This window comes from Trichomycterus rosablanca, chromosome 19, assembly GCF_030014385.1.
Source record: "Trichomycterus rosablanca isolate fTriRos1 chromosome 19, fTriRos1.hap1, whole genome shotgun sequence".
In the NCBI taxonomy this organism is placed as follows: domain Eukaryota; kingdom Metazoa; phylum Chordata; class Actinopteri; order Siluriformes; family Trichomycteridae; genus Trichomycterus; species Trichomycterus rosablanca.
Genome location: NC_086006.1, coordinates 26,392,217 through 26,417,471, shown reverse-complemented (window position 1 = coordinate 26,417,471; position 25,255 = coordinate 26,392,217). Strand labels below are relative to the sequence as shown.

Genomic DNA, 25,255 nt, shown 5'->3' with positions numbered 1-25,255 from the left:
GTGTGTGTGAGCGGACATTCCCTCGGTGCGGCGCCCTTTACAGTGTTTAATCTTGTATTATTACAGATTTGGTGAAAGGGGGGTTTGCTGGCGGCTGTTTGAAGTTTCTCCCCTTCCTCTGAGAGATGTCTGGCAACTCATCTGAAAGCTGGCACCCATCAGATAGAAATGCTGACAGACTGCACGCACACACACACACACACACAGTGCCAGTCAGAAGGCAGCGAGGTGGGGTGGTGGAGATTATTTGTACACTGAACCAGAACCAGTTGGTATTATGTAACTCATAATAACATAAACTAGCTAATAAAAACAATGATCAATAATGATCTTAACAATTAAAAATATTTATTATTATTAGTCAGAAACATCAACTTCTCGGAGCCCTTCTAATACGCCAGGTTGCACTATGATCAGGTAACTTCATACAGTTGGCACAAATGCTTCTGTTTAGGGGTGCCAGTCTGATTAATCATGATTAATGGGTTTCCTTTGATCTTGGCCCTGTTCTGGGTTCTTGTGTAGTCGTGTTTTGTTTCCTGCCTCGTTTCCTAATTGTTGTTGCTCTTTATCTCCTCGTTACACTGATATGCTGAGCTGAAGGTCGGACTCGAGGAGCTTCTCCTGCTGGTCCTTTTTACTGATGTTTTTTTTAAATCTGGTTTACAGGAGCTCAGCTGGTGGTGTGGTTTTGTGCTTTTACTGGCATTTCTTTGTGTAGCTGTCAGGCAACCCGAGCAGCGTCCTGCAGTGACCCGACATTATTATCATATTTTTGCTGGCTTTCCTACATGGCTGTCATAAAAGACCTATCCTGGACATATATGTAGTGTTGTGATGGCGTGGCTGTGGTTGTGTGCTATCGGCTGCTACTGGTGTGTTGAGTTCGCCTCTCTGAGCTCTTTTCCGAGCGCTCGGGCTGTGGCTCTCTGGTGGACGGAGTAGCTGGTGTAACTGTTATCCAGCGCTCTCCTCTATATTTTCTTCTCCAGGTAATCTCGGCGATCGCTGATTAATCCTATAGTGTGTTTTTCTTCCCTTGCCTGTTGTTTCCCAATGTGATCTCCACTTTGCAGGCTTCGATTGATTGTTCTGCTCTTGTTATGTGCTTTTGTTGTTTAATTGTGTAGCCACGATTTCCCTTCTCTTTAATCTTCTTGGCTATCCAGCCACTATATTGTTCTGGCTTGGTTAACCATCCTGTGATTGGGTTCTAATCCCTTTTGACCTCTCATAGATGCTGTATTTCACCTGGCGCCATTTCAAAATAACACATAAATTAATTAAGTTTTATATACACAAGTTTTATATTTTATACATACAAAAGTGTCTTGAAATAATGTAGTAAAATAAAATCAAATAAAGAGTAAATAAAAGAAAATTGAACTCTTGGCAAAATAACAGGAATAAAGCGTGGTTAGAAAAACACTGGCAGGCTCTGATGGGTTTGGTTTGTATTTCCAGATCAGTGATTCTGCTGCACTTCCACTGTTTATATTACACACACACACACACACACACACACACAGTCTTTAAAATCCACACATGACCACAAAACTACATTAGTGTAACTCATGAACCCAGGAAGGGCATCCGGCGTAAAAACTGTGCCAAATCCCGCCGGCGACCCCTCACAGGAAGAAGCCGGAAATGCCGACCCTGTAATCGAAAAACGGGACAAAGGCTGAGGAACAAGAAGAAGAAGAAGAAGAAGAAGAAGAGTGTAACTCATGAACCGAGGTTCAGGTAGTGGACTAGTAATCAGAAGGTTTCTGGTTCAAGCCCCACCACTGCCAAGTCGGCACTGTTGGGCCCCTAAACAAGGCCCTTAATATCGCCTCCTCAATTGCTTGAATTAAGTCACTCTGGATAAAAACATCTGCTTAATGCCATAAATGTTAAATAAACTTTAGTAGCATTTCAATCTTAAATCATCCAAACCTTCAGCAACTATTAAAGAGATAAAAAATAAATACATATTACAATATAAACACAAATCAGTTAAGAATTAAGAATATAGAATTAATGCTAGTAATAATAAATAAGCAAGCATACATATAAACACATAAAAATACAAACAACAAGAAGTAAATGAAGTCAATAAAGACAAATAAAGAATAAAGGATCAGAAGAGGCTTCATATAAACTCAATCAAGGTTCTAAAGGTTCTGAGGTTTCTGAAGGTGGTTGTTTGCATTAGTAATAAACATAAATGTACATTAATAATTGTCTCCACAATCAAACCTTCTAAACTGGAAAGATCTAAATATTAAGGTCACTTTATCGTTAAACAAGCTTAAAGAAAATGTTCTCGCTTCTTCATCCTTCCTCATCTTCACCTGTTTTCTGTGATTCAGAAGCCCAAGTTCTTCAGAACCAGGTTCTCCATCTGAATAAACTCCTCATATTCCTTCTGTGCCTTCAACTCCACGTCCTCCTCCTGCTTCATCACCACCGCAGTCTCCTAGCAAAAATACAACCATCATCATCATCACTACTCTCTCACACACTCACTTATTTACTCAGTAACACACACACGGTCACTCATTCACTCTCTTATTTACTCTTATTCACTTACTTATCTCACACACACACACACACACACACACACACACACACAAAGTGACACACACACTTAATCATTAACTCATTCACTCATTCATTCGATCTCTCACTGACTCTCATTTACTTAATTATCTCTCTCACACACACACAAACTGACACACTTAATCATTAACTCACTTATTCACTCATTCATTCGCTCTTTCATTGACTCTCATTCACTTATCTCTCACACACACACACACAAACTGACACTTACCCACTCATTTATTTATACACTTTCTTATTGACTCTCATTCACTTATTCACTCAATCACACACACACACACACACACTGACTCCTTCACCCAGTCAGTCACTCATTAACTCATTAATTCACTCGCTCACATAAGAACCTAAAAACCTGGAATATCTCATTTATTTGTGTGTGTTTCCTTTTGATTTGATTTAAGCTCTGATTTTGCACCCACACTGGGTCTGAAGGTGTAATGAAGCTGTGTGAGAGTTTCATGTTGTGAGACGAACAGCATGTTTTTAAACTGCTGTGTGTTTTGTTCTATCACAAGAGGACAGTTTGGTTTGGGATACAAATATTGTAGAATAACTGATTGATGCTCGGTGGGTAGCACTGTCGCCTCACAGCAAGAAGGTCCTGGGTTCGATCCCCAGACGGAGCAGTCCGGGTCCTTTCTGTGTGGAGTTTGCATGTTCTCCCCGTGTCTGTGTGGGTTTCCTCCGGGAGCTCCGGTTTCCTCCCACAGTCCAAAAACATGCAGTCAGGTTAATTGGAGACACTGAATTGCCCTATAGGTGAATGGGTGTATGTGTGTCTGCCCTGCGATGGACTGGCACCCCGTCCAGGGTGTTACTGTGTGCCTTGCACCCCTATACCCCCGCGACCCTAGAAGAAAGTGAGTGAGTGATTGGCACCTTTAACTCACTGAGAGATCCACATCTATGTCTCATTTTGTAGCCACTGTCTCCTACTGAGTTCACTCTCTTCATTCTGTTTTAGAGAACTTTGGATGTTACACACCGGTGGACTGAGTAGCTGGCACATTTGTGGCTGCCAGTTTTTTGTTCTGATTCTATCCCTATCCTGTCCACGCTCTCCGCTTCAGGCTGAAGATTTTGATTCGGTTTCCTTTTGCTTTTAGTTTCTATTATTTTAGTATTTCTTTTCTTTGTTGCTCCTGACCACGGCGATGTTCTGCCTTGGTTATGAATCCTGTACACTGGGTTCATCTTCGAATTTCTTGCAGGTACAGGGTTTCACATGGCACCTCTGTAGCGAGGTGAGACCCACCTGTTACTATATACTGGCCATTTATGAAAATACTATATGTATTTACTTTTTGGTGAAACCATCAGTTATAGAAGATTTTAAAAGCCTTCAAAGCGACACAGACTGACATGAAATTACTTGGTATGACATCATCTGTCCAGGTTTCCTTACCACCTTCCGTCTCTGCTCCTCTGCATCCATCTCCTTCTTCTCTCTTGCTCGTATCTCCTTTCTCTTCTCATAGTACATCAGACACGCCACCTCCTTCTCAAAATACCTGCTCATAATTATTTCCTGCAGGAAAACAAACCTGGTTGAACTTACTGGTTCAGTACTGATGTAAATACGGGACCCGAGGTGACTGAGTTAATAATAAGTGTTTTTTTATTTAGCTTACCTCGTTAGGAGACGGGTGGCGGAGAGTCCAGGGAACCTCCAGGACGTGCAGGGTGCCTAGATGATCAGACACCGCCAGAAGCTGCTGCTTAGCTGCACAAACCCCATCAGACTGAGTTACTGTACAGCTAAAGTCCAAAGTTTACATAAAATTCAATCACAATCACATTTTAGCTTCCTCTAGTGCTGCTGACCTCCACTCCTGACCCAGGAGAGCCGTGACTAAGACACGCCCACTCTGACACATAGGCAGTAGGGAACTGCTTTTTTTTTACCTGCCAAGGTGGGCTCATATGAAGATCTGTATCGCGCACGGAGAGCCAAGCACCGATAATTATGCCCCGTCTCGGTGCAGCCGCTATTAATCAGCCAGCAGCAGTTGTGAGGAATCTCCTCCGACATTCCCACCCTCGGACCAGCCGATCATTGTCCATACAGGCACCCTTGCTATATTTATGTTATTTTGAATTCTTTGGCTACAAGGGCCAGCATAATGTTTGGAAGAGAATAAGTGAGTTAAACCCAACAATACTGTACCTACTGTTATTATTGCGGTGGTATTATGGTCCAGGGTTAAGTTGATGTCAGTGGACAGAATAGATTCAAAATTCTTAATGCAATCTTGGATGCAACTGAGTGTTCAATCGAAATAACACAAATAAAAATGCAATAAATAAAATAGACTAAAATTAAGCTTTTGGAACAGGCTTCCCAAAATTCTGACCTCAACCCTTTATGTGGAAAACTTAAGCCTGCTGATGACTATAAAGGCAAAACGTAAGAAACATGTAACCTAATACTTGGTTACGAGATTCAACCTCGAGGGCTCAAAATCTCAGTGGTGGTGGGCTAGCACTCACAGGAAATGATCCACGGTCTGATGCAGCTGATCTTAGCGGAAGAGATGTTCTGGCTTTGCAATGCCTCGTGGGTTTTCTCCAGCAGGTCCCACACCTCCAGGTTTCCATCCTCTTTCCCGATGAAGAACACTCCAGGTCGGGTTAGAGACCAGAACCCTACTGTATACTTTCTCTGAGAGCAGGGCGAGAGAAGAATCGGACCGTTCTGCAACATTACAGAGCATAAAAGATCACGTTAGATGGATAGAACGAACTCTGTGAATTAAATGTGTACAAATTGCAGACTAAACTCATAAAATCAGACTTTACTGCGGCTTAAAGGCGAGTAGGAGCAAAGTCTTACAAGGGTGAGACTCAAACTCAGTTCTTATTTTACCAGCTCATCTCTGTCTCCTAAAGCAGTGATTAAAACAAGCTGCATTTTAAATCACATCTCAGCGTCCTGTATAGCATGCCTACTTAGTGCACTTCCAAAAGTATGATTACACACTATGTGGCACACAGAATGTGGCCTTAGATGCAACCAGGAATTTAATTGCATGTAAAAAAAATCTCTGCTTGTTATAATGTTGGCTTAAAAACAAAAAAAAAGAGGTCCAGTGATGATGATAAATACTGGAAAAAGTGAATAAAAAAGTTCAGCACTAGCTCAAACCAGCCAGGCGTTTGTGGTCTTGAACAACATGGTTCCATTAACCCAAAAACACGGGCGGTTTTAGAACTTTACTGTAAATATGAGGACTGCAATTAAAATTGATGTTTGTGCCCGAAAAGCCACAGATGTGGTTGAACTCTGGTAATTCGGCCACATGAAATGATCAAAGCTCACTCACCATAACGCCCTCCTTCCAGATGGCGAAGTTCCAACCACCCACCGTCAAGATGACGTCTTTATAGAAGGGAGAACGGAGAACTGTGTTCACTAGACTATCATGGACCCGGAAACAGTGAGTAGGCTTAGGACCTGAAATAAGGAAAAAAATTATTTTATTACAGTAAAATTGAAAATTCAAACCTAAATACGTGAAAACTGAGGACGAGACAAACAGAAATAAAAAGTCATTTTTAAATTGCGCCTGGTATCTCTGATATTGAACATCCTGTACATGATGCCCTTATTTCTTAGTAGTAGTAGTAGTAACAGTAATAATAATAGAACCTGGTCAGGGTTGCAATGGGATCTTAAGATAAGACTTTATTGATCCCTTCAAGGACATAAACACATTTTTATTGCAATCACTGGAAGCAATGCCACCCCCCTTCCCAATCCCCAGACATAACCAGTCATGTCTATAAGTTGACACCCAATAGCATCTCTGGCAGTGCTAAGCACCACGAATAGTTCTATATTATACTGTACAACCATGTTATGCATATTAACCAACCAGTCAACATTTTCCGATTGGCTGAACACAGGCTAGATGTGGACAGTGTTGACCCACATTGGGCCTGTAGTGGGATTAGCTCATTGTGGACTGCCTGTGTGCTGTGCAGGTGTTAGCAAAAGCATGTTAAACCAACACGGGCCCAGTAATCACAGCCTGCATAAAGTTCCAGGGTCTTAGATCATCAGGCAGCCTTAGAGCCGGTTATAGCTGAGTCAGAGCTGTACGTCAAGGGCCGACACTGTTTGCCAGTGTGCAAATTCTCACCCGCTGTGATCCCAAACATTCATTCATTCATTTTCGGCATTTAGCAGACGCCTTTATGCATAGCCTTAACGCCTTTAGGGTTAAGGGTCTTGCTCAAGGGCCACACAGCAACAACCTGGCAGTGGTGGGGCTTGAACAGTGGCATTCTGATTACTAGTCCAGTACGTTAACCGCTAGGCTGCAATGTTAAACTGAATAGAGCCCAACAGATTCAGTGTTGAATTGTTCGGAGGGGGTTTTAGAGGTACTCAGCAGTACGCCGATGTATTATAGCGTGAGCGTGCGTCTGGTTCCTGTAATTACAGTAAATTGCTCTGGAATAGAGCTCCCTGTCAAACTGGCTGTCGGTTCTGGCACGTTCCTCTTCCCAGAGATGTTTACTAATGGTTAGGTGAAACCACAAATGCTTCTGATTTTAATGGGTCTGACTGCAGCAGAGATCAGACAATGTCTGTATTGTTTTATTTCCCACAGCGTGTTAGTCATTCACCTCCTGACACTCATTCTAATGATAACATCATCCTATCGACATGCTAATAACAAACCACAAATCTGAAGATTCTCACCTTACGTGCGCTAAAGCTGGATCATTACTAAAAACAATATTAATATGTGCCAACTTTCGTTTTTAGGGTTCATCTTCTGTTCATGCAGTTCAGTGCACAAAAAACAACAACACAAGGCCTGTCGGGCCAACACTGATTCATCTAAATCATCTAACAGAGAGCATATTAAGTTCATATCCAGTGTAACGCTGGGGTAAATATAAGCAATGGTCACCCTCTGTCCTACATATCATAATCATTATCTTTAATTTGATTAACATCCACCTTTTTATCCTGGTCATGGTCGCAGCGAGACCAGGAAAACACTGGACGCAAGGCAATACCATGGACAGGGCGCCAATCCATCGCAGGGAGTCAGCCACCCCCCTCAGACACAGCCAACAAATCAAGTCTGTGTAGACCCTGCGTGAATGTTGGAGGGAGTAGGTTGCAACTGGGAGAAATTGGATATGACCAGATTAGGGAGAGTGTGTGTGTGTTCTTACTGTAAAGCCGTCCTGACTCGTTGTCCTTCTCCTGTTTCCAGTCAGCGTACACAATATCTCCATCCTAACGGAGAATGATGAACAGCTCGTGATTAACCATGCACTGCTCTGGATTTACATGTGTATGCATTCAAGCAACTGAGAGTGTAGGGCCTGGTGTAAGGACCCGACAGGGACAGCATGGCCTTTTCTTAAGTCCAGGTACTCTAGTTTCTGAGCCATCGTTGCTCATCAGATCTGTACTGCATTCTCTCGTCCTGCTTAGCTCACCTCGGTTCCGGCGTAGAATTTGGTGCTGATGTTGTCGAGTTGGCGCTGGTGCTTGGCGGAAGGCTGACGGAGAACTGAATAATTAGGAACCTCTGACCTGTCCACTGCAGACGCCGCCTTAGCTAGAGATTTAAAGAAAAGATTTTTAAAAAAACACATGTATTTCAGATTCTTTTACAAAGAGACAGTGACAGTAACCACATCAGTTCCTTTGTAAAAAGCTCACGATGACGAGGACTTCCAGCTGGTGGATTTGCTCAGTACTCGTTGTGCTAATTATATGATTTGGAATGAAAAACACTGTATTAAACTCAAGACAAAATAGAATCAGTTTCACTAGTGGGTTCCGACCTTTGGCCACCACTGTATACATGCATTACCAGTTCAAGTTTGGACACCTGATTAAAGTAAGTTAAATTCAATGACGAAAATGGTTGATATTGGTAAATTAGCTTCATCTCACACTGAAATAGGCAGAGGAAGCTGCTGGTTCTCTAACTGTATTCAATCATAATTGTAAATCGCTTTGAATAAAAGTCTCAGCTAAATGGCATGAATGTAAATGTGTCCACGTACTTTTGGCCATATAGTGTATGTGGCCTCTATAAATGTAAGATTCAACCGATCGTTTTTAAAACACGCCGCAGGCCCTCTGAGCGTACGGTGATAATGCAGGTCGGTGGATTTATTATATGATGACGGGGTCATTTTCTAGCAGACGCCACGTTCCAGTCGAATGCACTAAATGATCGTGGTGCAGTCTGGTATGCGCATGTGGGCATTATTGGACCTCTAGAGGTTTTCAGCGATTCAGGTCATTATAAAATTCCCAGTTCTAGTACGTGAGTGTGACTAGACTTGTGGTGTAAAATTCAAGACATTTTTAAAAGGTGTTTATCATTCTTAAACAAGTTCAACATCATCATTATCAGGAAATGCAAACTTATATATTATATTCCTTTATTCATTCAAAATATTCTATTTATTTATTTCCACCCTTTTTCACCCAACGTAGTTGTGTCCAGTAAGAGCTGGAGGAGGGCAGAGACTCCAACTCGCCCCCTCTAACAAGCACACAGCCACCTATCGCTTCTCTTTACCTGATAGGGCCGTGGTCTCACAGAGCACAATAGCGCCTGCAGAGAGCCACGCACTGCCATCCATGATCAGCCTCCTATTGTGCAGATGAGGAACCCTGAGGAACATTGATGAGGAACCCTGATTCAGCCATTGTCCTTCCCTCTAAAGACACGCAGCCAATAGTGTGTCTGTGTAGGTGACCGGCCGGCAGAGCTGAGATTTGAACTAGTGCTCGAGATCTCAGCGCTGGTGGGCGAACGTGTTTTACTGCTGTGCCATCAAGGCGACTCTCATTCATCATTTTCATGTTTTATTTACCACTTCATTATCCTTTATCGTGTTTGATTTACCTGTAGAAGTGTTGCACAGACTGAACTTTACAGGACTGTATTCACCACTCATCTCCAATTTAGGCAGAGTCACCTACAGAGAGAGAGAGAGAGAGAGAGAGAGAGAGAGAGAGAGAGAGAGAGAGAGAGAGAGACAGAAAGACAGAAAAACCATTGTCCATATTTTCATTTGTTAAAACCATGAATCCCCCGTTTGAGACATGATTAATCAGAATGAGTGTTTGTGTGTGTGTGTGTGTGTGTGTGTGTACCTTGACCAGAGGTTTCCAGGTGAGGTTGAGGTGTTTGAAAGTGTCAGGAACTCTTTGAGGGTTTTCCAGAACTTTCTCCTCAGATTTGGGTTTCTTGTGGGTGAGAGACTGAGTGGCTAGATGAGGAGCTCGCAGATCCCAAAACATCACACAGCTAAAACACACACACACACACAGACAGACAGACAGACAGACACACACACACACACACACACACACACACACACATTACTGTTTTAGTTTTCACTAACCACCTCAAACAAATCTAACATCACATCATGGAAAAATCAATCAGTCCTATTGAGAATGAGGAAAGTGTATGTGGACACCCCTCCTATTATAACATCCAGGTGTTTCAGCCACACCAACTGCTAACAGGTGAACAAAATCAGTTATATGAAATAAATTAATTGCCTTCAACTTTGTGGTATCAGTTTAGGGAAGGCCCTTAAAGGGGACACGAAACACTCGATGGAGTTAACATTAGAAAAAATACGAGATGGATTCCTGCACTAAAAATCCTTACAGGTTTAACAGTCAGAGAAAATAAAATAAATTAAAAACAATTAGCTTTTTAAAATACAGGAACCAAACAAGTGTAGCAGCATGGGGCGTCAGGATGTGGGCTGTCTTGAAAAACCCACGTTCTTTAAAATGACTCAAACCAAATTTACATCAGTGTGTTATTTTGCAATTGTGTAGAAATCCAAACTTAAGAACAGCACAGCACATGACATAAATAACTCTTTTCACATGACTAATTCTTAACATGAATAACTTTGTTTAAATTATTCTTTGAAATTGAATCACAAAGCTGTATTCATGGGTATCTTAAAAACAGAAGCTTAAGTAAACAAAAACGTGCACTACATCACGTCTACCTCAGCTTTTGTTCTTCAAATTAGACCAAAATTGAAAAAATAACACCATTCTTAAGAAAGCAGTGATGATGTTTTTCTTTTTATGTGTGTGTGTTGAACTTTACTGAACTTAGTTTGGCACTAAAGCCTTGTAGCTGCAGTGCCAAACTAGAAAGGAAAACTTCAGATACCAAAGCTGAGACCGTTTGTGGTTTGCTGAATATTGAAATGAGAACGATGTGAGGATAACAGTACCCGTCAGGAGCGCAGGACACGACCTGAACCGAGATTTCGTTTTTATTTTCCATCGGGATCCCCATTCTCGACACCTGAAATAAACAAGCATATTATTTATTTATTCATTGTCTGTTTTATCAGTGCTTTATTCTGGTCAGGGTCACGGTGGGTCAAATTCATTGGGCAAAAGCAGACGACACCGCGGACACGTCACCATTTTTTTGTCTTTTTACTACAAAGCCATAGACTACAGGTTAATTACACTGTATCGTCTAGATATATGTACAGTATATATATGTCCATACATACATTGGTCACTGAATACTGTACATACATACATGCACACGTCCATACATTTTCTATATATCGTCTGTATATAGTCTTATAGTTTGTATATTTTTGTATTTAATGTTTAATGTTCTTGTGCATTCACTTCAGCTTGTACTTTGCTTGTATACTGGATTTATACTAGAGAGATACCATCAGCTGGAAACAAATTCATTGTGTGTATCCACATACCAGTAAATCTGATTCTGATTCTGATTCTGAAATCTGATTCTGATAGATCAGCACCTAGTAAGAACACTTGTCTCAGAATAGAGGTAAATGAAACCAGGGTGACTTGCGAAACAAATTATGACTTTAAGAGAAAGTGTGTGACCTTTCAACCTAACCACAACAATCCAGCCACAACGATTGCTAACAGATAATAAATCAAATATATGAAGGAAATTATATGCTTCCAAGTTTGCAGCAACAGTTTAGGGAAGGCCCTTTCCTTTTTTTCAGCATGACTGAGCCTCGGTGCACAAAGCAAGTTCTTTTCCACTTCAACACCCCAGCAGTGGAGCCTCTCGGGCTAAAACCCCCCTCAGCGTACGGGCCTGTGTTATCTCAGAAATTATTTCAATATGAGATTACAGATTTAATCAGGAAGGCTGGACTGAATCTCCGTCTCTGTTTCACCCGAGGGAACTGAAATGATTTTGTTAAAAGCGTGAATCGAGGGGGAGAGTTCAGGGGTCGACATTAAAAGGTTTTTAACATATTACAGTTTAGCCAACAGTATCATGGAGGCCCCTGAAGCAGAGAGCTGGGATTTGTAATGACTCAAACACTGATTCAGTAATTGATTTTGAATGAATGATTGACATTTATTCACTTAAACAGAGGGTAAAATGTCCCTAGAGGAAGAGGAGTAAAAAACAAACGTCTCAGTATCTGTCAGTCACAGTGAAGGACCAACAGGAACTTCACTTGCACATTTTTGTACTGTGGGAGGAAACCGGAGCTCCTGGAGGAAACCCACACAGACACAGGGAGAACATGCAGACTTCACACAGAAAGGACTAGGACCGCTCCTCCTGGGAATCAAACCCAGGACCTTCTTGCTGTGAGGCACAAGGTTCGAATCTCAGCTGTCCAGGCATCTACACAGACCTGTTTGTGTGTGGTGGAGGTGAACAAAACGTTTCGGACCCCAGAGAGATATTGCGTAACATCACTCACCTCGAAGTCGGCTGGTAGCCACTGAATGTCGGTGACGGGCGCTCTGTGCCCGCCCTCGATCGCTGACACGGCACTGTAACGTACGACAGGGGTGTCGCTTTCCTGCTTTTCATCAAAGGACTGCCAACAGAAATATGCACAAGTACAATTATGATGTTATTTAGACATACTAGCATAGCATTAGAATAATCCAATGTTTTTATTGGATGGCGGTCTAACACACTAGCCCACACATCTCAAGCCCTCACATTTGACTCCTATCAACCAGGCCGGGCATCCAAACAGACCCAGTTGACCATGCCTGATGGAGGGATGTCGAATGCGTCTCATTGCTGTCTGTTTTAGGTGCATGCACTACTAGTGGGGCCAAGGAGCGTGGCAGACTAGCACCCGCTTCCTCCGGCATGGGTGCTTTCAAACTATGACCTATGTGTTCCTCCACAACTCGTGCTGGCATCTCAACCTGGCACAACAACAGGAGTCGCTGTAGCAGCAGTAATGAAGAGAAACCCTCTGTGACCTTCCCTCCCTCAGACACGGACGTTTGTAAAAGTGGTGGTGTTGTGGTAAGAAAGGTGCAGATAATGTGTAATAACAGCAGTTTGTTAAACACACACACACACACACACACACAAAGACAAGATTCTGGTTTAGAGTCATCTTGAATAACAGCTGTGTTTGACAGCATTTTGTGTGTGTGTGTGTGTGTGTGTGTGTGTGTGTGTGTCTAGGGGGTGATTCTGAATAAACAGTGGGTGGAGCTGTGGGCAGATGTCAGCTGTGTGCTATCGCATGCTGAAATGCGCACACACACACACACACACACACACACACACCAATAATTGAATTAGGAAGCAGTAAAGTGAAGTACAGCCACACACTCCTCCCATCAGCTACTGATCCCAGTTTATTCTGCAATCACACACCTGCTGAACAGTGAACTTATTCCCAATTAAATAAATATTAATGAATTATTAACTGTTATTATGTCTATACAAAACACTTGGGTGGCGCAGCTTTGCCATGCAGCCACTGTTGGGCCCTTGAGCAAGGCCCTTAAACCCTCTCGGCTCCAGGGGTGCCGTACAATGGCTGACCCTGCGGTCTGACCTCAGCTTCTAAACAAGCTGGGATATGCGGATATGTTGTACTGTACATGTGTATACGTATGTATAAATGACAAATAAAGGCGTTCTATTCTATTTATTCTATCTTAGTGGTACTATCGGCTGACTGCGCGTCTGCACAGACATGACTGGCTATGTTTGATGGGTTGGGTGTTCTTGCCTTGCGCCCAGTTATTCCTGGTGGAACTGGAATTGCTGCAGCCCTGACCAGGATAAAGCGTTAATGAAAATGAAAAAAGGTAATAAAATAAACACTACCCGCAAACCCCTTGTATCTACATTGATATTATTATTTTTGTTATATTTGCTGAAATATTTATAAATTATAATAATCATATTTATCCTGGTCAGGGTTGCTGTGTGTCAGGTTTCACTGGAATTACTGGACCGCAATGCTGTATAAATATATTTGTACATGTAGTGCGTGCGGGGCCACTGTACCCACCAACATGTTGGCGTTTGAGATGTTTTTTGTTCCTACTCCACTGCGAGTATCCTGCAGCTTCTCCACATGACCTGAGATATCCCATAATACCACCTACACACACACACACACACACACACAGACAGGTATGTTAGTCACTGTGATGCTATTGGCTTTTTAAGTGTTTCAAACAGCAGACATGAAACATCCTCTAATCAATAAAGAGAAATAAAAATAATTAATTCAGGAAATTATCAAGTGTAAAATATTATAACTAACAGATTAAACTGAACACAAACAGCCTAGTGTGCACAACAATACTCAGAACATGAGCGCATCAGCTGTTATTAGGATGTCAACAACAAAACAAAGCTGAATTACAGTTTTGATCTGTTGAGTTAAGACGCGCCAGATTTACCGCTAGATAACTAAACTTGCTTTATGGCTAGTAAAAACATATTTTAAGGACCTATTCACCTAGTCAGGGTGAGTCGTCAAAATAATAGACACCCGTGGACTTTTCATGGACTGGTCAGTTTGTGCTCACAGAAAAGATCATAATAAAAAAAGGCTGAAATGGAAGGAACACACTACAGAGGTTATGCGAGGTTAGGAAAAACAGAGCGCACCTGGCCGTTCATGCAGCCTCCTACGATAATATTTGGGTCGGAGGGACAGAACTCGAAGCATAAGACATCGTCCGGACATTCCAGCAGCAACTGCAGAAAAAAAAGAGGAGTTTGATTTCAAAGCCGCTCAGTCTTTCATCTGCCGGACTCTCAGCTATTGAGTTTCAGCTTTTTTTGCAGACCAAACTTTTATCCCTGTCTGGTGCCAAAATAATCCGCTGAAACAATGAGACCCTATTCGAGCATCTGAAGGCCAGCAGCGGGCTTTAATCCTCGGCTAAAGTTCATTAGCCGTGAAAGATCAAACCGGTGCTAACAGCGTCGGCTCCACTGGATTTAGCTTCAGCTATGCAAAGGTTAAAGAATAAACACGTCACTGTTGATTTAACACAGTCTTTCAGTAGTGAGAGCTTGTGAAAAAAGAGAGAGAACGTGGTTGGATGGTGGTGGATGGACTGAGAAATGATGTGTGGGTACATGCAGGCTGGTGAGGAGATAAAAAGGATAGAATGATTTAGTGCGGATGAGGATAGAAGTGCTTCAGAGGGTCAGAAAGAGAGGGTTAATAAAATAAGAGATAAAAGTCTGGATATTATAGAGGGAGATAAAAGGAAAGATGAGACGGAGAAACATTTGGGTTTATTTGGGTTCATCAGAGAAAATCATTAATTAAGAAGATTAGATGAAATGGATGGATGGATGTGTTATGGATAGATTGATTGATGGATGAATGGATGGATGGATTCAGGGAAGTTACCTATATGTTAATAGGAAGCAGTAGAGCGAGTTGAATGGATATGTGAATAAATCATTGATACCCAGGGCCTGGAAAATGTGCTTAACTTCATGGACCTCATTTTTCAGAAATCACAGATTTTTACAGAAAGGTGCCACATTTCACGGCAGTCATTAAATTAAACTCAGAAATTGAATGATAGAATGAATAGAAGCTACAATACACAGCACAGCTGCCTTAACAGTTGAAAGACGAAAATTCTCGCCCGTGTTTTGACCATGGCGTCACCAAAGGAACAAAATGCTCTCAATACGTAAACACGTACATCAAACATTGTCAGCACACTACAGCACAGAAAGGTTTCTTACACTAACTTAATTGGTGTATGATTGCTAGGACCGCCTCATATTTCATACACTACACAAATGAAAAATGTTCAATCACAAAACACAAGCCTTGAATTGTGAATTTTACGGCAAACTGCATATTACACGGGAAACGGCTCATTTCACGGTCCGTGACACGATTTCCACGGCCGTAAATTAGGTAGGGACGTAATAGATGAATAAATAGATGGTTGTATTGATAGATGGTGGGATGAATAAAAGGATGGATAAAGCTTGAGGTATCTGTGGCTTAACAGTGTATAGTAAAAATAAACAGAGAAATGGAGAGATGTGTGGCTGAATTAATGGATGGACGGTGGGAGGGAGAGATGGACTGAAACATGAGTAAACAGATAAATGAATGGACGGATGAATGAATACAAGAGTAGCAATGGAGGGACGGCGTATGCGTACCTGTGGGTTGATTGGGTTGGAGACGCTCCAGAGGAGAAGAAGCGGTGGGTTCAGCAGCAGTTTGGTTGAGTTCTTGATCCTCTCCTCAAATGAGAACTGCTCTGTAGTGGCCACAGCTATCACACCTGATACACACACAAAGATAAACACTGTGTAGGCTGGTTAAGCTAGGGTGTGTGTGTGTGTGTGTGTGTGTGTGTGTGTGTAATACCGCTGATGGTGGGATGCCAGCTGATGTAGCTGATGGCTTTGTCTTTGCTGTAGTTCAGGGCAGTGAAGGACTGGTGCACCTTCAGGTGCGTCTCTGGCTTCCCTTCATACGCGTTCTCTACTTCTTCCAGAGTCCCCCAGTCGTCCACGAACACGTCCATCATTTCATTCTGCTGAATAGCAACTTCGAACCTGCACACATGTGGACTGGATTGCTTTCACCTTTTTATGAAACTGCACAAGTGTAACCCAGTATAGAGAAGATGGAATTCCACATCCAAATGAGAAACATCTCTGATTCCACAGAGTACTACCAAATTCTACATCTGGAAAGCAAAAAAGCACTGAGACAAGCACTGAGAGAAGAACATCAGCAATCCAAGTTGGCTCTAACAGATGAACCAAACTTGAAACTTTTGAAGACCCACCCTAATGTTGGGTAAGGTTCTGAAAGATAGACCAAGAGCCAAGACCTATAAAACCCATCCTAATGTTGGGTGAGGCTCTACAATATGGACCAACACCCCTAACAATAGTGGCAACTTGCTGGTGATGGGGCTTGAACTGGTAACCTTCTGACTGCTGGTCCAGTACCTTAACTGCTGAGATACCACTGAGATCTTTCTGAGGTCTTTCTGAATGGCCACAAAGACCCATATTTTGGGTTCTGTATGGCAGAACTAAACACAGGTAAAGGAGAGAGTTCTGAAAAATGGACCTAGAATCAAGATCCATTTCTACGAGTCAAGGTCTTGCAAAGACAGACCATGACCTATATTTAGGTACAGTGGGGTTCTGAAAAACATACCCAGATCCAGGACCCATGAAGACACATGCTTGTTGTATTGTTTAGAAAGACAAAGCAAGACCCAAGCCCAATTTTCAAAGGATTAATTATCTTTCACGGTCGGGATAAGTCACTAAAAACATTAACAAATGAACAAAGTGCCGTAAGAATAGTACAAACTGAGCAAACCATTGTAACTTCTTGAACTTGTGGTGGGAAAAACCCTTAATGAAATAGCTCAGAGACTGGATTATAAGTAAAAGGGAGTCTTCAAAGAAGGGTCGCACTGACAAAGACTCACATAGAAACTTGGTAAATGTGATAAGAAGGAAAGAAAATAATCACCCTTTATACTCCCATCTTTGTAAAATTCCACCTTTAACAAAGATTTCTTAGCTAAATCAGCTAGAACTGGGCTTTGGAGATCATATAATGTAATTGACGCACCACTTTCCAGTAACATTCCATTGTAGCAGTATTCTAGGAATCTCACCTGGTTATGGCGGAGTTGAGAAAATTCTTCAGGTCCTCCGACTGCAGGATGTTCTCCCTCTCCTCCTCATTAAGCTCTCGAGCTTCGTACTGGGTGTACATGTTCCTCGGGTATTTCCTGCCAAACACAGATTCATTCATTCATCTATGTTTACATGTTTCTACTTTTCCCTTCCACACCCTCAGCACAGCTGGAATTCAGTGTTTCTAGAAACACGGTGGTGATATTTTTACCCATGAGGCATGTCAGCGTGCAGAGATAGTCGTCGCAGTGTTTGGGCATGTTAAAGAGTTTTCGAAAACCTTTAAAAATCATAATCATTATGGTTTTTTTGCTCGGGGATTTTTGGGGAGGGGTTGCTGTTGAACGTATAATGTGTTTAGGTGCCTTAAAGCAGATGTTTCATCTCTTGATGTCTGGATTTAAAGTTATTTGAGGTCATTCTCATGGATGTGGAATTTAAAGGGAACATCTGTGATTTTTTAGAAAGACTCAATATTCCCCCAATACCTGTTGCTGATTGGTTAAATTAAGCCAGTCCCTTACTTTTTTGTCCACCAGTTGATATTGATTAGAGCAACACCAAGACCTTCTTTTCTGAACATATACATTTGTGGACGTGAAAAACTTCACTCAGGCATAACATTATGACCACATAATTACTTTGTTGGTTACATTACTGTGTTGGTCCCCCTTTACCTGCCAAAACAGCCCTGCGACTGTGATGCACTCTGTGAGTATTCTGACCCCTTTCTATCAGAACCAGCATTCACTTCTTTAGCAATTTGAGCTACAGTAGCTCATCTGTTGGATCGGATCACACGGGCCAGCCTTCGCTCCCCACGTGCATCAGTGAGCCTTGGCCGCCCACGACCCTGTCGCCGGTTTACCACTGTTCCTTCCTTGGACCACTTTTGATAGATACTGACCACTGCCGACCGGGACACACCCCACAAGAGCTGCAGTTTTGGAGATGCTCTGACCCAGTCGTCTAGCCATCACAATTCGGCCCTCAAATCCTTACGCTTGCTCATTTTTCCCTGTTTCTAACACATCAACTTTGAGGAAAAAATTTTCACTTGCTGCCTAACATATCCCACCCACCAACAGATGCCGTGACGAAAAGATAATATATATATATCGGGACTTTTTGGACAAGGTTGTACATTAAAGAAGAGTATAAATGTACCATGTGGTCTGTGTGAAGGAGTTTTTGCTATTGTTGATGGCCTGAATGCCGCAGTGTTGTTCCAGTCTCCTAATGCTGAAGTTCTTGTCGGGGTAGGAAGTGCACTCGGTGTAGTTGCCCTTTATCTCCTCAGCGTTGGAGTCAGAAAAACTCACCGGAGCACCAAACTCCCGCCGTACACGAGAGATCTTGTAGTGAAGCTGAAGATAAACCAGAAGAAGAGAAGTGAAGTGTTTCTGTACGGTGTGTGTAGTGTGTATTTAGTTTCTCTTACCTTTGCTCTGGTATCTGTCACCAGTTCCTCATCGATCTCTCTCTCACTGCCCAGTGAAATCCAGCTCTGGGGTTCAGGGCTCTTCTGCTCCATCACCTCTTCAACCTCCTCAACTTTGTTCGGTTCTTCTTCCACCACCACTGGGGGCTGAAGACCAAAAATGGACCTCATTGAATTATTTAAAATTAAAAATGTTTTAATCAAGTCCCCATCGCACTTGCGACTTTCACTGTAGGTAGGACACCAACGCTGGCTGATGAGAGCCGTACCCTGGAATGCATGTGAAGCTTCTGGCAGGCAGCAAATTTCTTCATCAATATTCCAGCATCAGGATGCTTTGCTTTCTGTATTTCTATGCCACCACCTCAACCTGAAAGTAGGAGCTCTACAACCTCCTCACCTTTATGTTGAATGATGGTCAACAGTACTAGCTGGTATGTAACTTTCTGATGCAACCCTTCTATTTATTCAGGCTTGGGAACGGCACTATGAGTACACTGATTCCAGAAATGCAAAAAAGCCTTTTCATTAGCGCTCTTGGACCCCCATTTGGCTCCCATTGTAGCTCAAAATCATATTAAATGACTACATTTGAAAAAATATACAGTAACACCACAGATAAACGTCCTCTCACCTTCAGAATGTTCTCTTTAGCCTCTACTCTGAGCACCAGGTAGAAGCTCTGGCCGTAAGTGAAATCCCGATCAAACACCAAGAGCATTTCATCTTCTGGATAATCCTGCAAAAACACACTTCTCAAACAACTGCTGCTTCATAAAGTGACGTTACTTAACGCTTCTCTCAGTATTTCCTCAGGAACCGTGAAGGTCTTGTTATAAATCACCGGTTCATTTTCACGTACACACACAAACTCATCAGCACTTGAGCCCATCGTAAATAAAGGCCCTCCTGCACGAAGCGAGAACCTCAGGATGTAAATGATGGAGTAAATAAATGAGGAGCGAACGTTCTCACCAGCACAGCCTGTTTGATGGGGCTGAAGTCGGACACGGCCGCTCTGGTTTTCATATCCTGGATGATCTGGCTTTTCTTCAGCAGTTTGTGAGGATTCTCGGCCGTTACGTCCTCGTCGGCTCTGCAGCTGAAGAGCTCCTGCGTGGCTGAGGTGAGCACCAGAGGAAAGATGGAGTCGGGGTGACCTGAGGAAGGACAGAACGCTGGATCAGATACACTATATGGACAAAAGTATTGGGACAATCCTTCTAATTTTTTAATTCATGTGTTTCAACCACAACACTTGGGGCAGTTGTAGCCTAGTGGTTAAGGTACTGGACTAGTAAGCAGAAGGTTGCTGGTTTAAACCCCACCACTGCCAGATTGCCACTGTTGGGCCCTTGAGCAAGGCCCTTAACCCTGAATTGCTTAGACTGTATAATGTAAGAGGCTTTGGATAAAAGCGTCTGCTAAATGCTAAAAATGTAAATGTATACACTTGCTAACAAGTGTAATAAATCAATTATTTAAGGGAAATTATATGCTTCCAGCTTTGCATCAACAGTTTAGGGAAGGCCCTGTCCTATTCAAGCGTGATTGTGCCCCTGTGCATAAAGCAAGCTCTATAAAGACACAAAGAAAAGCTCGGCTGACCTCAGCCTCACTGAACAGCTCTGGAATGAACCAGAACATCAACTGGGGCTTTCTTGACCAACATCAGTGCCCAGCCGTCAGTGCCTAGCCATCAGTGCCTAGCCATGGGTACAATGGGCACAAATACCCACAGATGCCTTGTGAAAAGCATCTCACATGAGTGACTGTTGTTATAGCTGAAATGTTATGTATTCTTAAATCATAACTGGGTGTCACAACAGGCAAACAACCTAAACTACACATCAAACTGTTTTAAAATTAAACTTTTTTGGACTTAACTTTCCACAGTCCTGGACAACTTTCCACAGACCTTAACTTTATTGAATATGTGAACTGCGCTGAAAAGCCAAGACTGTGAACACTGTTAGGACAAAGAATCGTGTTCCTGTCATCCAGTGTGCAGAACAAGACGAGTTACTGAAATGAATTTAACATCTTCAACTGTGTATTTGCAAAAGCAGAAAGCATCTCAGCAGAAGATTGTGAGTGGTGTCTCTGGGCCCTATCGGGTGTAAACACAGGCTCGGGGTGAGACTGAACACATGCTATAAATGTGGCTTAGCATAATGACAGTGTACAGGCTGCTGTTGGCCTCTTCAAACGCCCGCACGCTACAGTACTGATGAGAAGCAGAAGGAAGATCAAAATAATAGCACACGGACGTACGCTTACAAACGACTTCCTGTAAGGGCGTGTTTGTGTCTGCAGTCAGAGAACGGGGATTAGTTTAATAGGTCTGCTTATGAGAGGCTGGAAAATCTCCAGCACCGCTAGCGAGAGAGAGAGATGTTCAGCGTGAGCTCAACATGAGCTACATTCCTGTAAAAATCATTCTTACAATCCTTGCATTCTCAGACTTTAATTCATCTGCAGTAAGCACTACATCATAATCAGAGCTGTGTGGGTCTAAAACTGGACTGGACTCAGTCTCCGGGCATCACAATCTACTGGTATATACAGTATGTACACCTACTGGCATGTTCTGGGAGGTGAGAGGAAACTAGAGTACACACACGGACACAGGGAGAACATGCAAAGTCCTGGAAACCAGTGATCTGAAGAAAGGTTCTAACCCAGATCTCCAAAGCCCTGAAGCTGTACAGCAGCCAGCAGCCACGCATCCTGCTGTGCGACTGTTCCAACACTTCCAACTCCCTGTGAGGGAGGTTAGATCTTGGATGCAACAGGACAGTAACCCAAAACACACGTCAAAACTAATCAGACCGTGATAAAGCTGATATTATTTCATATAATAAGGTCAAAGTGTTTCATACGATCATTTTGCTTCATCCTCTGCAGTCCTACTACTGGTGGATTTCAGACAAACATGGTAGCAGCGCACTCGCAAATGTTTTTACACACTGGCAAATTTTTGGCAGGTGGCCCACCACCCTAGGATCTGGGTTCGAATCTCAGTGGTGCTATCGGCCGGCAGGGCATCAACAGACATAATTTGGCTATGTCTGAGGATGGGAGTGGAAGCTCTGCATGGCTTCCAAGTGGAACCGGACTTGCCGCAACACTGACAAGGATAACTCTCCCATCCCAGACAGAGCCAATCGTGTTTATGAGGACGCCCGGCAGGCTGATAGCACCACTGAAATATGAACCCCGATCTCAGTGGTCGGTGGGCTAGTATAATAGAGTGCTGCACTAACACAAAGCCATTGTCTCACTTAATAACATTAGAGACAGTTTAGAAAAGTCAATCTATGGTCTGCATGTTTTAGAGACTGGAGGAACCGAAGTTTCAGAAAAAATTTAATAAATATATATATATTTTTTTATTTATTTTCTTTATGCATTTTCTCCCCTTTTTCTCCCTTTTAGCTCATCCAAATGCCCGATTGCGTCATGCTTCCTCTCCACCAATGCCGATCCCCGCTCTGATTGAGGGGTACGAAGCTAACCCACGCCCCCTCCGACACGTGGGCAGCAGCCGTATGCATCTTATCACCTACACTTTGACGAGTGCGGTGCAGCTCAGCGTTGTGTACGGAGAGACACACCCTGACAGCACTCTTTTCTCCTCTCTGTGCAGGCACCATCAATCAGCCAGCAGAGGTCGTAATTGCACCAGTCATGAGAGAGAGACCCCATCCGGCTTAGTCCCGCCCATATCTGAACAACAGGCCGATCGTTGTTCATGTGGCCGCTCATCCTTAGCCGGCAGGCCGAGCTGAGATTCGATACGATGTATTTGAGATCCCAGCTCTGGTTCCAGCGTGTGTTTTTAAATTTAAAAAGCTCATTTATTTACCTGCTCCTGTAGCTGTAGAACTTTCTTCAGATGATGAGACATCTTTCTTCTTACCTGAGAAAGAAAAAAAGCACAATATGTTGCTGTACATTACATTATATACATACAGCTCTGCCCAAACAAACCAATCACGTTATAAACACTCGTACCTTTCTCTTTACTCCCAGCACTCCTGGGTGTCTTGGGACTCATTTCTGCAAACAGAGTAATGACATTACTTCAAACAAACATCATTTTTAAATGACAATTAACAAAGCTAAGAGTTGATGTACAGTAGATTCAGTTATTATGGGACATCACGTTTAGCAGCTCTGTAGTTCACTTTCATGTGCGTGTGGCGCCACCTAACGGTCAGAGGAATTACACACACAAACTAAACATCTATTTACAGCGTTATTTACTTTTTTACTTTTTATTAAGTCAATAAATAAAGAGAAACATTAAGTATTTAAGTTCTAACAGTAACAGACTGAATGGTAATAGTTAGTAAACAAGTATATAAGGTTTATTTTAATCCAGATGTGAATTATTAGTTACTATTAAATACGCCCAGAATGCACTTCATAAATATTATTATTATTTAAAAATATATACTAATTGTTACTATTATGTATATCTTTGATTCATTTCTATATTTCATTATTCGTTAATTATATTAATTCATTTTACTAATCACTTCATCTTCACCTACTCCCATCTTTGGGCAAATTTAAAGAATTTAATATTTCATATTTATAAAAACAAAGTGAAAAAGAAATTATGTGTGTATATTTGAGGTGAAAATTTGATTTGGAATTTTAATAAATAATAAAAACTAAAAGTGTTGAATAATTGAACCCCATCCACCACTGTATCTGAGGAAGCGGCTAAAAAGTACACCAAAACCCCAAATTAGACCCGATAAAATTATTAACATTTGCTTTAGAAGTTCTAAAAAGTATTATTAAGTGTGAATTTATTATTAATAAAATAAAGAATTAGTTAAAATGACTGTTTACCTCTTATTGTTCGATACTATTTTAATCTCGATAACCACACGGTGCTAACATGACCGGTGCAACAACACTGTTGCTAGTGGTTACGAGGCGCATGGGCGGGGTAAGAGAATAACCACGCCTCCTCCGCCTGCCAGCAATCGAGTTCATATAACGTTCCACGGAACAGCGGAGTCGATTTTATGTGTCGATTCTTCTCAAACAAAGTACAACAAACCATGATGCATTTTTATTAATCAGAGTGTTAAAAACACCTTGGTCATGATTATCATAGGGATAATCTTAACGAAATAGAAGGAGTCATTGTTCGGGTCTTTGTGTGAAAGAAACATGAACCGAGACATTTTAACAACTCGGAATCGACTCTAAAGCTGTGGTGTCGACTCTTAATTTGTAATACACAAATCAGTGAATCGACTCTTTTTTGGAATCGACTCACACTCCTATTTCTTATTGCTGTCACCTGTCGTGGAGTCGATTGCAGTGTGCGTCTTTATTCACTCCCTGATTTTATTAGTATTTAATTCTTAAGATTAAGAGTTTTACTTTAATCTAGCGTTATCTATTTCTTTTTGGAAGTTTTCCACTTGTTTGTCTTTTAATTTGCTGTCAAGGACAGAGCTTCAGTTACCAATCAATGATCTCCAGGTGAGCCTCATTTTTTTAGGTGTGCACCAATACTCCTGATTTATTAATAGTGGTAGTATTTTATTATTTGCTTCCCTTGGCACTGCTCTCAGTGCAATAAAGGATTAAGTCCTTGTTTTTCCCCTCCTGGGATGGAGGAGCTGGACTGGGTTACTGGTTGTGAGATGCAGGTTGTTACTAAATCCTGCTCAGGTCAAAACTCAGGTAACGAGGTGGATTTTATTCTCAGTCTGTTTGCTTAAAGTTAATAAATTCCTTTTTAACTTTGAGTATGTAATAGTTCTCATCGACTTTGATGAGGCATGTACTGTACTGTGATCAAGTGTAGACACCCCTTATCAAATTCTGTGTTTGAAATAAGTTCACAAATACATCCAACATATTTAATAGCAGGAATGGATAATGCATTGTTGTAAAGTAAAAAAAAAAAAAAAACAGAAGGAAAAGTGGACCAATTACGTCTTTGGCATAACCAGTAATTAGTAGCAATCAGTAAAAAGCCAGTCTGGGAAATATAATTTTTTTCAGGTATTCTTCAATGACTCTCGGGGGCGGTCGGGGTCCTTTCTGTGTGGAGTTTGCATGTTCACTCTGTGTCCATGTGGGTTTCCTCCTGTTGCTCCGGTTTCCTCCCACTGTCCAAAGACGTGCAAGTGAGGTGAATTGGAGACACTAAATTGTCCAAGACTGTTCGATATAACCTTGTGAACTG

The 25,255-nt window shown here is 42.0% G+C and overlaps 1 protein-coding gene across 4 annotated transcripts; it reads right to left on the bottom strand.

Moving 5' to 3' along the window:
* Positions 1–38: 38 nt before the first annotated feature.
* On the bottom strand, positions 39–23,968 carry dnai3 (dynein axonemal intermediate chain 3). 4 transcript variants are annotated; one of them, XM_063015952.1, is made up of 24 exons: positions 23,899–23,968; positions 23,050–23,094; positions 22,901–22,954; positions 20,008–20,192; positions 19,667–19,771; positions 19,033–19,179; positions 18,759–18,958; positions 17,570–17,686; positions 16,291–16,481; positions 16,080–16,204; positions 14,544–14,633; positions 13,936–14,028; positions 12,364–12,483; positions 10,873–10,946; positions 9,758–9,911; positions 9,507–9,579; positions 8,077–8,198; positions 7,807–7,870; positions 5,937–6,067; positions 5,104–5,308; positions 4,245–4,336; positions 4,019–4,141; positions 2,340–2,464; positions 39–179 (listed from the first exon to the last, which is right to left on the bottom strand). In XM_063015952.1, the coding sequence occupies exons 2-23, from the start codon at positions 23,090–23,092 to the stop codon at positions 2,354–2,356; spliced, it is 2,619 nt and encodes an 872-aa protein (XP_062872022.1). In that variant the 5' UTR covers positions 23,093–23,094; positions 23,899–23,968; the 3' UTR covers positions 39–179; positions 2,340–2,353. The 4 variants fall into 4 exon arrangements, with proteins under 4 accessions (XP_062872022.1, XP_062872023.1, XP_062872024.1 ...); XM_063015953.1 differs by lacking the exon at positions 39–179 and adding an exon at positions 1,293–1,659; XM_063015954.1 differs by lacking the exon at positions 39–179 and adding an exon at positions 1,666–1,950.
* Between the last annotated feature and the right edge of the window lie 1,287 nt (positions 23,969–25,255).